The 12,735-nt window shown below is 42.5% G+C and overlaps 1 protein-coding gene across 4 annotated transcripts in view; it reads right to left on the bottom strand.

The window, feature by feature from the left end:
- Positions 1-12,735, bottom strand: part of utrn (utrophin) — a 196,481-nt gene that overhangs the window by 122,316 nt on the left and 61,430 nt on the right. For all 4 annotated transcript variants that reach the window (XM_017486812.3, XM_017486817.3, XM_017486815.3 and 1 more), the window contains 19 exons: positions 11,619-11,746; positions 9,903-10,043; positions 9,019-9,132; positions 7,853-8,008; positions 7,549-7,719; positions 6,444-6,623; positions 5,558-5,692; positions 5,169-5,318; positions 4,855-5,016; positions 4,630-4,755; positions 4,131-4,304; positions 3,740-3,895; positions 3,429-3,599; positions 3,165-3,344; positions 2,643-2,771; positions 2,391-2,561; positions 1,838-2,017; positions 1,368-1,493; positions 904-1,107 (listed from right to left, as the gene is read on the bottom strand). In XM_017486812.3, coding sequence (XP_017342301.1) covers positions 904-1,107; positions 1,368-1,493; positions 1,838-2,017; positions 2,391-2,561; positions 2,643-2,771; positions 3,165-3,344; positions 3,429-3,599; positions 3,740-3,895; positions 4,131-4,304; positions 4,630-4,755; positions 4,855-5,016; positions 5,169-5,318; positions 5,558-5,692; positions 6,444-6,623; positions 7,549-7,719; positions 7,853-8,008; positions 9,019-9,132; positions 9,903-10,043; positions 11,619-11,746 — 2,954 coding nt within the window. The remainder of the gene's footprint in view (positions 1-903; positions 1,108-1,367; positions 1,494-1,837; positions 2,018-2,390; positions 2,562-2,642; positions 2,772-3,164; positions 3,345-3,428; positions 3,600-3,739; positions 3,896-4,130; positions 4,305-4,629; positions 4,756-4,854; positions 5,017-5,168; positions 5,319-5,557; positions 5,693-6,443; positions 6,624-7,548; positions 7,720-7,852; positions 8,009-9,018; positions 9,133-9,902; positions 10,044-11,618; positions 11,747-12,735) is intronic.

Genomic DNA, 12,735 nt, shown 5'->3' with positions numbered 1-12,735 from the left:
GCGGTCCTCAAACTAAAAAAAAAAATTTACTGGTTAAGATAGTCAGTTCAGTTGAGCAGATGGTCTCAAGAATAAATGTAGCCACTTACTGAATCAAAAACTATAAATCGAAGCTTAAGCTCCGTTTTTGTTTTTTGGTGTTGTTTTTGTTTTTATTAAACCATTCGGTTCAAATTAGTCGATGGTGAATTTTTAAAGCTGCGGTTTGTCATTTTCCAGGATTATTAAGTCAAAAGAGAACTTAATATGCTTAAACAAGACTTCTCGGTGTTTCTGAACCTTTCGCAAATTGCTCTATTGCTGAGTTGTGTCCTGATCATAATGGCAAACTCGTTCATTTGGTTCACCGTGGTCATGAATTGTGATTGGCGGTCACATATATAATCTAGATAATGATGTTTAATGACATCTTCTGTTTGTAAACCAGGCCACAATTTGGTTAGATTTGGTTGAATTTAATGAAGAGTCAAAATTTACAAAAAAAAAAAAAAAAAAAAGGAAAATATCTGAGATTTGTTGCGAACTGCCGCTCTAAAATGTGGTGTTCTTGTGCTGCTTTGGGTTGCCGTGGAAACCTAAATAATGAATTAAAAGTCTTAAGAGATTAATTGAAGAGATACCAGGCTGTCAGGAAGATCATCGGGGATTGGCGCTGCATGCTTAGAGATTACACTGCCACTTTAACCCTATACAACCAATAAGTGTATACAATAAATAAAATAAAAATTCAATGAACAAATGAAAGACCTGAACATGACTTCTGCGCGTGTGGGTGTGTGTGTGACCCTGACGAGGACATATAAAAAGTGGTTTGATGCACTTTCGAACACCGAGTTAGGATTGATGATTTGTGAATGAATTCCATGCTAACGAAAAAATTGAATTAATTTTTAACGCCGTTACCCTCAGTGTGTCCTCCTGGCTGGAGAAATCTTCAAACAGGCCTCCGCTGAGTTCCGACGAGTTGAGGAGGAGCTCGTTGTCGGCCATGGCCAGCAGGACCTTGTTCACGTCCAGGAGGAAGGTGGACGGCGAGAGAGACCGTGAGGAGGGGGCGGAGTAAAAAGAAACTTCTCCAACTCGACGGGTTCTGATGATGTGCAGCTCCTGAGAAAGAGGAAAGAGAAAAGAGTTCGATCTAGATTGCAGGTTTGTTAATAACGGAAGAAATACTGTGCAGTATTATGTGGATTGTCATGCAAATTAGATATGGATCCTTGATTCTGATTTGTCAGAAGGTGTATGCTAATAAAGCAAACTTCAGACACCAAATATGGCTTCGCTGATTGGCTTCATTTGAGCTCAGTGTGTACCTGTGTATCTGTGTGTGTGTGTGTGTGTGTGTGTGTGTGTGTGTGTGTGTGTACCCTGTAGCGAGTTTGTAGTAGCTGCAGTTTTAGGCGTATCTCATCTCTCTTCTCCTCAGACGTAGACTGGATCAGCTCTTCTCCTCTCCTCAAGACCTCCTCAATACGTGCCTTCTCTTCATCCAGCTGAAACACAAACACACGTGCACACACACACACACACACACACACACACACACAACCCAGCAGCGATGTGGTTTACCTCATAAACATCCACAGTGTGTGTGAACACACGGTATCTTGTATTTATACAGTACAGCATCTTAGTTAATATCAATATGAGATACTGTAGGTTAGTGCTATTGCATCATAATATTAAGAACCAATCCCGTTCCTATATGCAAATAGAGACCATGCAACACTGGCTTGTTGAGCCAGGAGGTGCTCCTAATTTGCAAGTACATAAAACTAACAGTGAACGGTGCTCCTTGTTACGAGGTGGTGGCATGACACCTTGTGCGTGCATGTACCTTGTCCTCATCAGGTGAGTGCGCGGGTTCCTGCCGCTCCAGTGCGCTAAGAGCCGCCTGCAACTCCACCTCGAACTCCTGCGGGGTGTCGGACGAGCACGCGGGAGCAGTCGGTTCCTTCAGCGCATCATCTTCCTCCTGCTGCACCTCGGCTTGCTCACGCTCCAGACCCACAGAGCACTGCGTAGAATATACGACATGAAAGAAAATAAATCACTGGAGACACGCTTCCGTAGACAGAAATCGTCACCATAGCGACGCTTACACCTGTTTTTTTTTTACGTCCGTTTGTGTCGAGAGTCTGCCATTCGAGTCCAAGTATTAGTAAGAAGTTACCATTCATTTCTCCTTGTCTTGATTGATCTGACTGTAACTGAGCCACACTCTCATCAGTAGTCTCATCATTACGTGAATTCATGGTATTACATCTAGCCCCTCCCACACTGCAAGTCGCCGTCTCTATCTTATCACGCTGTGTGACGATCACGGGTTTTAACGCAACGTTCTTGTGCGTTTCTACGATGTAACGGAAGCCTAAATGAGCGCGTGTTACCTGAGCGGTTCGGATGTGCTGCGCCACCTTGAGGAAGTTGCGGTTGAGGTCTTCCAGTTTGGGCTCCACCACGTCTCGGCACGCGGGCCCCCTGCCGGTCATCAGGATGACGGCCTGATCCCGGGCGCCGTCCACCCTCGCGCTCATAGCCTCCAGTTCACTCAGCACGGCCTGAAAGAAAGAACTTTTTTAGACCGGTCTGATACCACGAAAATACTTGAAAGAGTGTCTCCAAAGAGCGTCGTCTCCGACCTTCACCACTCTCTCCCTCTCAGCAGTGGGGAGCTTCTCGGTCTCGTCCAGACGGATCTCGGTCTGATAGAGCCACGTGCTGATGTGAGCCAAATTCTCATCAAACATCTCCACCTCCCTCTGATGACTCTGCAACACCACACACACCTATAAGTCCATGTCCTGCAGTGTCTTCACGTATAGACTTCTACATTCAGTTCAGTCTCGTCTTATCTCGTTTTCCCCTCTCGTCGTCTCGACTCATCTTATATTTTTTCCATCTCTTTTCCCCATATTGTCTCATTTTCCTCCTTGTTTTCTCTCTTCTTTTCTCCTGTCTCTCTTATCTTCTGGTCTTGTCTCATCTTCTCGTGTCTCTTTTTGATTAATTTTCACTTTGCCTTTTCTCGTCTCTGACTTAATTGTCTTATTCACTCTAACTCAAATTTGTAAAATGGCCTCACAAGTCAGAAATAAAATACTCGAAATGTTGGCAATTATTTACAAGAGATTACGAGACAATAATTTACAGATCACACACACCAGCACAGCACTGAGCCAGTCCTCTATCAGCGTCCGCACTTGTTGCCATCCCTCATTCAGTACGAACAGCTGATCCTCAAGCTGAGCCTCGCTGCCCTCCACTACGGCCTGCAGGGCGGTGCTGTTCTCCGTCACCTTACCCAGATCCGCCTTCTTACAGTCGCTCTCCTTTAGCAGACCCTGCACAACACACACGTCAGTCGCACTGAAGGCTACAAAACCACACTTACAGAACTAATCTCTCTCTCTCACACACACACTCACATTGGCCCAGGCAATCTCAGCATCGATGTCAGCCGGCATGTCTCCCGTGTTGATCTTCTTCTCCAGCTGTGTGTGTGTGGACGTGATCCAGTCCTGCAGAGCGGCGCTGTCCTTGTGCAGTCTCTGAGACAGAGACAGAGCTTTCTCCAGCTCTTGTTTTCCATCCGTCACCTAACACACACACACACACACACATTTAATACCAAGTTCAGTCAGCAGTACATAGTAGTTTGTTTCTAATTCATCATATAGCAGATTCAAGCAGCAATTTGTCTGTGTGTGTGTGTGTGTGTGTGCTTGTACACATATACCTGTGCACCCAGTTCGTTGTATAGTAATTTGAGCGCAGTGAGTTGTTCGTCCATGCTCTTCGGATTCTCAGTCTGTTGTTTCTGGACAATCTGTCGGCCCGTTTTGATCACCGTCTCCACCTCCAGCTTCACCTCACTCAGCATCTTATACAGCTTCTACACACACACACACACACAACCACAGACACATGGATCATGAGCGCATGTGACCAAGTTGTCCCTAAGCACCCAGTGTAGTGAATTGCATATGGTAATGTGGACGTGTGTGTGTGTGTGTGTGTGTATGTGTGTGTGTGTGGGTGTGTGGCTGTGTGTGTGTGGGGTTGTATGTGCGTGTGTGGTTACGTGTGCGGTTGTGGATGTGTGCGGTTGTGTGCGCGCATGTGCTCACCATGCAGCCGGCGAGCTGTGTTTGAATCTGCTCCGGCTGTGTGTCAGCGAGGTCGAGAACCGGAAGCTCAGCGCGGGCGTTCTCCAGGACTCTTTTACAGTCCAGCATGCGCTGCTCAAAGTTGGCTGGTTTCTGGAAGAGCTGGAATTTCGTGTTGATCTCCCGGAATTTCCTCTGTACACAAACGGGAACACTTTACCTTCTGACCAATCAGAATGCAGAATTCAGAGATGTGTTTTCTATAGAAGTTCCAGCTCCGAGGCGAATCGCAGGTTTATATGAACGTGCTCGTCCCGATTCCGCTAGCATTTCTATAGCAACAACTTACACCAGGACTTGTAACATAGTGTAATATGATAATAACTTGGAACTGTGCGCGCTAATTAGTGCTGTTTTGGAATAATAAATAAACTCGAGCTATATGGAAACGTCGTCGTCTCCTGGAAGCGTATAGAAAAAATTCCAGGACGTGGCAGAAAGTCCGCTCGGGTGTGTATACCTGCAGTTGATCCAGCATGGTGCCTCCGCGTGACGATTTTCCATCGGAAGCGGGAACGTTCCCCACGTTCCTCCTGCGCAGGTCCTCCAGAGAGGCCTCGTGAGCGGCAATGTCAGCCTGAATCGCCTGAGAGCAATGGTCAGAGGGAAGAGATGAAGTGGGCGGGATCTAAAATAGGTGTGTGTGTGTGTGTGTGTGTGTGTGTGCGCGCGTGTGTGTGTGTACCTGAGCTTCCTGTGGTATCTGAAAGGCGTCTATGCGGTCGGTGAGGTAGGACGTGAGCATCTGATCGAGCTGAGCGAGCGAGTCCTGAAGTATGTGTAATGCCGCCTCGTTCTCCTTCAGCATAGCCAACTGCTGCTCCAGAGCCGCCTGACGCTCCACCACCTACACACACACACACACACACACACACACACACACAAATTACACAATACCAGTGTTTGATTCACAGGCCAAGTAGGTTAATGAAATTAAACATATTAGGAAGTGTTCAATAGAATGTCACATCTTCTACGCGCACACACACACACACACACCTGCTGGTTGAGGTTGTCGTAGCGAGAGTTGAAGTTGTCCAGTTTCTCGGTGATGAGGTCATCCAGAATCCCACCGTCAATCAAAGTCTGGCTCAGCTCCCGGATCTGAGTCCTGTTATCACCTGGGTGACGAAGAACCGACTCCAGAGACTGAGAGAGAGAGAGAGAGAGAGAGAGAGAGAGAGAGAGAGAGAGAGACACACAGACAGACACAGAGAGAGAGACACAGACAGACAGACAGAGAGAGAGAGAGACAGAGAGAGAGGGCACACGGGGTTAAAAATAATCGACTAATGAGGATCTCTAAAGAATCACGCTGGTCGTACGGAGGGGAAATACAGTGGACGCTGTAATGGTGTAATGGAAGTGAAACAGTGAGATCAGCGTACCTCCACAGCCTGGCTGATGGACTCCGTGTTCTCCGGAAGCTTCTCTGTGGCCTGCAGATTCTCCTCTAAAGTGTTCAACCAGCCTGACTCCAAATCCAAATACTGCAGCAGCTCCATCCAGCATGACCACACCTCCTACAGAACAGCGGACGTCTTATAACCCTGCTATTATGCTACATGACATTATAACCAACCCCGCTACTGCGCTGCACGACATTATAACCAACCCCGCTACTGCGCTGCACGACGTTATAACCCCGCTATTATATTATACTACACGATGTTATAACCCCGCTATTATATTATACTATACGATGTCATAACCCCACTATTATATTATACTACACGACGTTATAAGCCCGCTATTATATTATAGTACACGATGTTATAACCCCGCTATTATATTATACTACACGATGTCATAACCCCGCTATTATATTATACTACACGACGTCATAACCCCGCTATTATATTATACTACACGATGTCATAACCCCGCTATTATATTATACTACACGACGTCATAACCCCGCTATTATATTATACTACACGACGTCATAACCCCGCTCCGCTATTATATTATACTACACGACGTCATAACCCCGCTATTATATTATACTACACGACGTCATAACCCCGCTATTATATTATACTACACGACGTCATACCCCGCTATTATATTATACTACACGACGTCATACCCCTGCTATTATATTATACTACACGACGTCATACCCCTGCTATTATATTATACTACACGATGTCATATCCCTGGTATTATATTATACTACACGACATTATATCCCTGGTATTATATTATACTACACGATGTCATATCCCTGCTATTACACTAGACAGCCGGTATTTCAGCGTGCACGTGTGTTACCTCCAGCGTGTGGCACTTGCTCTTGAAGCGGTCACACAGTTTGTGGTAGTTCTGCAGCACTTCGGCTAACTCGCTGCTCAGATCCTGACCACCGGGGGGCGCTTTACTTGTCAACACGTTAATGCTGTCCTTCAAAATCTTCACCCGTACCTCCTTCTGTAGCACGTCCTCTTTAGCCCTCTTCCACACACACACACACGAAATTGAGCACAAATACAGTACGCTATGTCACGTATTACTTTAAGAACTGACATGAACTGACATGTGCATGTCATCATTTGCAAATTGTTCTGATATATGAGGAATAAAAACACAGAGCGCTGTGCTGGTGTATGAAATTAACCAACAGTAACTCCATTCTACAACAGGCTATAACAGTGCTATAACAGCACGCCCACAAGCACTTTATTCCTTATACACACTCTCAGTCAAAGTTTACACACACTCATTCTTTTTTATTTTTTTCCTCCACATTTTAGAATAATAATAATAATAATAATAATAATAATAAAGTCATAAAAACTCTGGAGTAACACAAATGGAACTGTTGGAATGATGTTTTAATAAGAAAAAAAATCAATATCATTTAGTAATTATATATATCATTTATAAATCAGAATAATTTAGTATTTCAGCATCTTCAAAGTAGACGCCCTTTTTGCCTAGAATTTTCCAGAAATGTATTCTTGGGGTTTTCTGACCCGATTTCTTGAGGAATTTCCCCGAAATGCTTTTTAAACAGTATTAAAGGAGTTCACGACGACGCTGGACTCTTATCGGATACTTTTTGTAATATTTCTCTCCGAGTCGTCTGTTTAAAAAAAAGATTTTTTTGTAAATAAAATGTTAGTTTTCTAATGAAAGAAACGAATGTGTCAGCAGGATTATATTTTTGTCTACAACAGCGATTTCACACATTTAATCATACACCTTCACATCAAAAGCTTTTTAAGAGCGTGAGAAACGTTTCAGTCGGGTGTCCACAAACTTTTGACTGGTAGTGTGTATATTCATGAACGACGCAAGAATATTTTTGCTCAATCTTCCCAGCTTGACTGATTAAAAACTTCAGAAAGTGTGTGGTGGTTGTGTTGTCTTCGTGTACCTTCATCTCCTGTAGAGCCTCCTCAAGCTCCTCAGGACTCTTGTACTCAAAATCTCTCATGAGGAACTCCTCATCCACCTGAGCCATCCACTCCTGCATCTCCGCCAAGTCCTTCTTCAAGTTCAACACTTTCTCCTGACTCTCAGTCACGCGCTCTTGCTGCTCCTGCAACTGCACCACACACACACATTTACACAAGCACTGTTAATTAAGAATAAATCATTCCACTTTTGGTCAGACTTTCCCCTCAACTTTCTCACTTGTGAGAAATACAGTATAAATTCCCAGTCCTTTCCTTCCTCACCTGTTTGCTCAGCTCATCCCAGCGTCCCTGTTTCTCTTCCAGCTCCTTCAGCCCCCATGTGGCCAAACCTGGTACTGCGCTCTGCTGTACGGCAGCTACAGACACGGCTGCCTCTTTCAGAGACGACTCCACCGCCTCCATCTCCCCCACATACTCCTAACCGAAAGACAAGGAAGTACAAATTCAGCAGATTTTAAATGGCAATAAAATGGCACTTCGGAGCCAAGTCAAACAAGCCATAAATTATATGGAGTTAAAAGATTTACAGAAGCCCTGATCCACAAGTAGAAGTGCTGTGTGACTGTTAAGTTGTAACATCTCATACACATGACTGTTACAACTTAACATCTTAGTATAGCCTGACTTAATGCCTTGCTATTTCAAGATACATTTTATTTTGATTTATTTTCTTGTTTCAAGATAATTTATTTTGATCTGTTATCTCATTTTTTGAAGATATATCGTTATTTTAAGCTCTCTCGTTCTTGTAAGATCGTAGTTATATTGAGTTATCCTGTTCTTTTAAGATATGTTCTTATTAGGGGTCCAAGCACCGAAGGCATGTAGGCACCCTATTGTTGTTCCACCCTTTCTTCTTCTTCTGGCTAGGGTGTCTATGTCAGCCCATAGAACTGTCTGGGTAAAAAGTTGTGAAATTTGGCGCACTGGTTGGGGAGGATCTAAGGAATATTCTGACCAAATTTGGACCAACTGCTCCCAAGGGATAAAATTTGGGCCTAATTTTAGGGAAGTACACTTATGGTCATAGTGTTTGAACCATGTGTCCAAAATTTAATAGCCTGGCATCCCTGGGTCAAGAGGCACGCTATGACGTAAATTTCTGCCTAAACGTATTTTCCGCCATCTTGGATTTTGGCAAAACAGTTTTTACGCTACTTCCCATACAAATTTTGTCCGATCACCACCAAATTTGGCAGACGTCATCTTCAGAGTAAGCCTCACACAAATGACCCAGTTATGCATATAAAGAAAATGCTGCTTGCCACATTAATTTTGAGTTATAATCGTATCTCAAAACATTTTGGCTTTTTTTTTTTTAATCGTCTCAATATTTTGTAATCTTGTTATTTCAAGCTATGTCGTCAGCACAACAAACGTAAATTAAAAAAAAAAAAGTACTGATTCGGAGCGGTGTGGCCTCTGACCTTGCACTGGTTAAGCTGTTCCTGTAGTTTATCAGCATGGTCGTGAGAGCTGGAGTCCTCTGACAGCAGCTCCTGCACGCCGTCCAGCCAGCGGCTCACTTCCTCACCACGGACCTGCGCACAAAACGTTGCAGAACAATAACAAAACCTCCAAACCTCGAAATGATCACATTAATTATGAAAAAAAATTAAATAAAAAGTTTCACGGCTTCAGTTTCACAATTCAGTTCACTGATTACAGGTTGGGCGTAATAAATATCGATTAACCCTTTAACGCATCTGGCGACAATTCATTTATCTCCAATTTTTTTGATAGGCAATAATACAAAACTATGATTTTTCCCATTTAACTGGAAAAAGAGGACTGTGACTTTTTTTTTTAATGTCACATGAACAGGAAGTGCTGTTTTCATCAAAGGACTATCAACATTTGATGAAAAAAAAAGTAAATCCAAAATCGAAACTTTGATATTTTGGCAAAACTACTTAAAGGAAAAAAATGTAAACACTATCTGAGATGATAAAATGTGCTTGAGCAAATGGAACTGTCATATGCATTCATGAATTGAAACAGGCCTTCATTACATTTATTTCACATTCAAAGTAAGAAAAACTGCCGTCATTTCAGACACTTTGCAATAGCAACTTATTTTCTAAATATCATGTTTAAAGAGAAAGAATTACAACTGTAATTCCTTTCCAGAAGATATAACTTCTACATGATTACTAAGTGGCAGAAAAACCCACTGCAACTGGAAAAAGCAGTAATATGTTGACTATATGTTACTTTCTACCACTGCACATTGTTGCCATATGGCAACAATTTATCAACGCCACCCCACACCAAAACTATTAGAAAGTAACCAAGTAAGAAATAGACCAACCTGTGAGTCCTTCATGCTACCCAGAATGCACTGCATCATGCCGAGCTGGTCTGTGGCTGTAGCGGAAAGTTGAGTCCAGCGCTGGAGTTCGTGTGGGTCCGATACGGCCTGCTGCTGCTGCTCGATCTCTGCACACAGAGCCTACAGAGAGCATGGAGGAATAAACCCATCAGCCATCTGCTCTATTTATATATACACGACCCACAATGCATTGCATCAACTAATACAACTGATGGCTGCAATTATCTCCTAAGTATCACTTGGGAGGGGGAGAAAAAAAAAAAAAAATTCCTAATAGCTGCATTTTCTCATTTTTCACATGAAAACAATCTTTGAAGGAAGCAGCAGAGATCACTGGTATCTCCGGAGAGTGTTTCTAACCTGCAAAAGCATGACCACTTTTCACATTGATTAGCGCATTAATTGATTTGTATTTAACTGCTTATGTTGAATAAGACATACAGATATATAGATAAGTGCACATGGTTAGTCTATTTACCGCTAATTGTGCCGCTAAACTGCTAACAAAAGCAAACCAATGACACACGTACACATTTTTTAATATATAAATATATTTAAAGACAAACCAATTGCATACTGTAGTGAACTGTGTGCTGTAGGCTACATTTTGGCAACTAATTTTCCTCCGAGGAACTAAAAACGCTGGACGTACGGTACACGCCCACAAGGCGTAACCGTAGTGACACAAACAACTTCTAGAGTTTCGACTACTGGCGTGTCCAACAACTCATGCTTCACTACAGTTTATTCAAAACTAAGTTCTTCCTGCAGTCGTGGAAATTACTGTGAAATTTTTTTTGTTTAAACAGCGCCACCTGCAGTACTGGAGCACGTGGAGTATGCGAGCTCGAAAGCTCATGAAGACGGTCATGTGCAAGCGTCTCAGCAACAGCCTCGAGCATGATCACAGAGTTTTGATCTTCTTTACATAAAAAGAAGAGCTGCTCCGTCAGCGCAATCGGTAATTACACAGCAGGTTGTGGCCACGAGACAGACATTAGAAAGCGTTTGTGACTTTAGCACGCCTGGAGCTTTAACTGTGGTATTTTTAGATTCGATTCTGTGGAAAGATCTACACTTAGAACCGAGAGGGGAAACTCCCAAATTACATGTTGTACACTAACTCCATCTCAGACACAAAGACAAAAACTTGTATAAAATAAAGTGCTGTTCTGAAAGTGTGCCATGTCATCACCTGCGTTTGCAGACTCATTAATATTATTAGCATTAGCGTTATTTTTACATGCAGTTATCCCACAGCGCTTTTGAATTCTTGAATCTGATTGGTCAGAAGGCGGTGATTAATTATCTATACATATTTAGAAATTGATTTTAAAAAAGTGTGTGTTACTGTTGATATGGTAATTGTTTTTTTTTCCTGTAAGGGGACTTTTATTAAACATTTATGGAAGGAGTCTCCAGTGTCAGTGCTTTGTAACAGTCTGAGGTAGAGCAGAAGAGTTTACACTTTGCGTTTTTTGCCTTTTAAATTTTTTTTTGTGTCTTATGAACTTCTAGAAAACGGGGGGGGCCGCTGGTGCGGGAACGACAGTTTACACCTGAACTGATAACAGGAATGAACTTGTTTCAGTTCAATAAACGTAACTATAAAAAGTATACATACTGTTCTTTAATACATAAAACTTTGTAATCGTTGGTATCCACAAGAAAAAAAACCCACACGCACACACACACCTGAGCTTTGTCCACAGCCTTCTCGGTGGAGGGCATGTCTATGACGTCAGCAGCGAGAGCCAAAAGTCTGGACTCGAGTTCGGCCCGAACGTCAGCACTTTTCTCGATCTGCTGTAGTCTAGACAGAGCTGAGAGAGAGAGAGAGAGAGAGAGAGAGAGAGAGAAAAAAAAAAGAATATATTAAAGCAAAAGGGAAAAAATAAATATATAAACAAAATGGAGAGTGTGTGTTAGAAATCATGCAAGAATACACAGGACTGGGGTGTAATGACACATTTTGGCCGAGGGGGGGTGTCAGTGCTAGGCTTTTTGTTTTGTCTGAGTGTGTGTGTGTGTGTGTGTGTGTGTGTGTGTGTGTTGGGGTGTTCAATACAGCAACATACAGACAAAATACTGCAATTAACAATATTTATTAAGCATACTTTTTAATACTTGATGTAAAATTGATCTTTAAAAAAAAAAAAAAAAAAAAAAAAAAAAAAAAGGATCATCTTACTAAGAGGTTCACACCAAACCCACATACTTTGATGCAAGTTAGCCATCTAGCTAATTCTGGCACAACAGATCCGCCGGTGGAATGGAAATCGACTTATCGGACGTTTTCAATCACTATAAACAAATGAATTCTTTTATCACCGCGAGTCTGTTATAAGATGAGTCAGGACGCTGTTGGGTTTCTGTGTGTAGAGTGTCGTGACTCTGTGTTTAGCTGCTGGTGAGCAGGGCGAAGGGAAATGTGAGGGGTGTGAGCCCGCTGTTGGGCAAACAATTCTCCACTATAATACGCGTACAGAGATCATCCAGCACGACTAAAGCTTTACTGATAGTAACACACAGTATACCACTGCCACAATAAACTGAACATTTAAACTGAGTAGACTAAGTAAAAACTTGTGAAAAACTGCAAATTCTTAAAGCCCAGAGTGTCTACTTGCACATGATGGTTATTAACCACTACTGTGGAGTGTGACCTCACAAATATATTCAATGCTGGGCAAAAGTTGAGTCATTCTTTCATAAATAAACTTTTTTTTTTTTTTTTTTTTTTTTTTTTTTTTAAAGTGTTAATTCTTCGCAAATTGCTGTGGTATACGAGGAATAAACACCTCACACCACC

Source organism: Ictalurus punctatus, chromosome 15 (genome assembly GCF_001660625.3).
Source record: "Ictalurus punctatus breed USDA103 chromosome 15, Coco_2.0, whole genome shotgun sequence".
NCBI lineage: Eukaryota > Metazoa > Chordata > Actinopteri > Siluriformes > Ictaluridae > Ictalurus > Ictalurus punctatus.
Note: the sequence above shows the minus strand (reverse complement) of the source record. Positions and strands in the feature narration are given on the sequence as shown.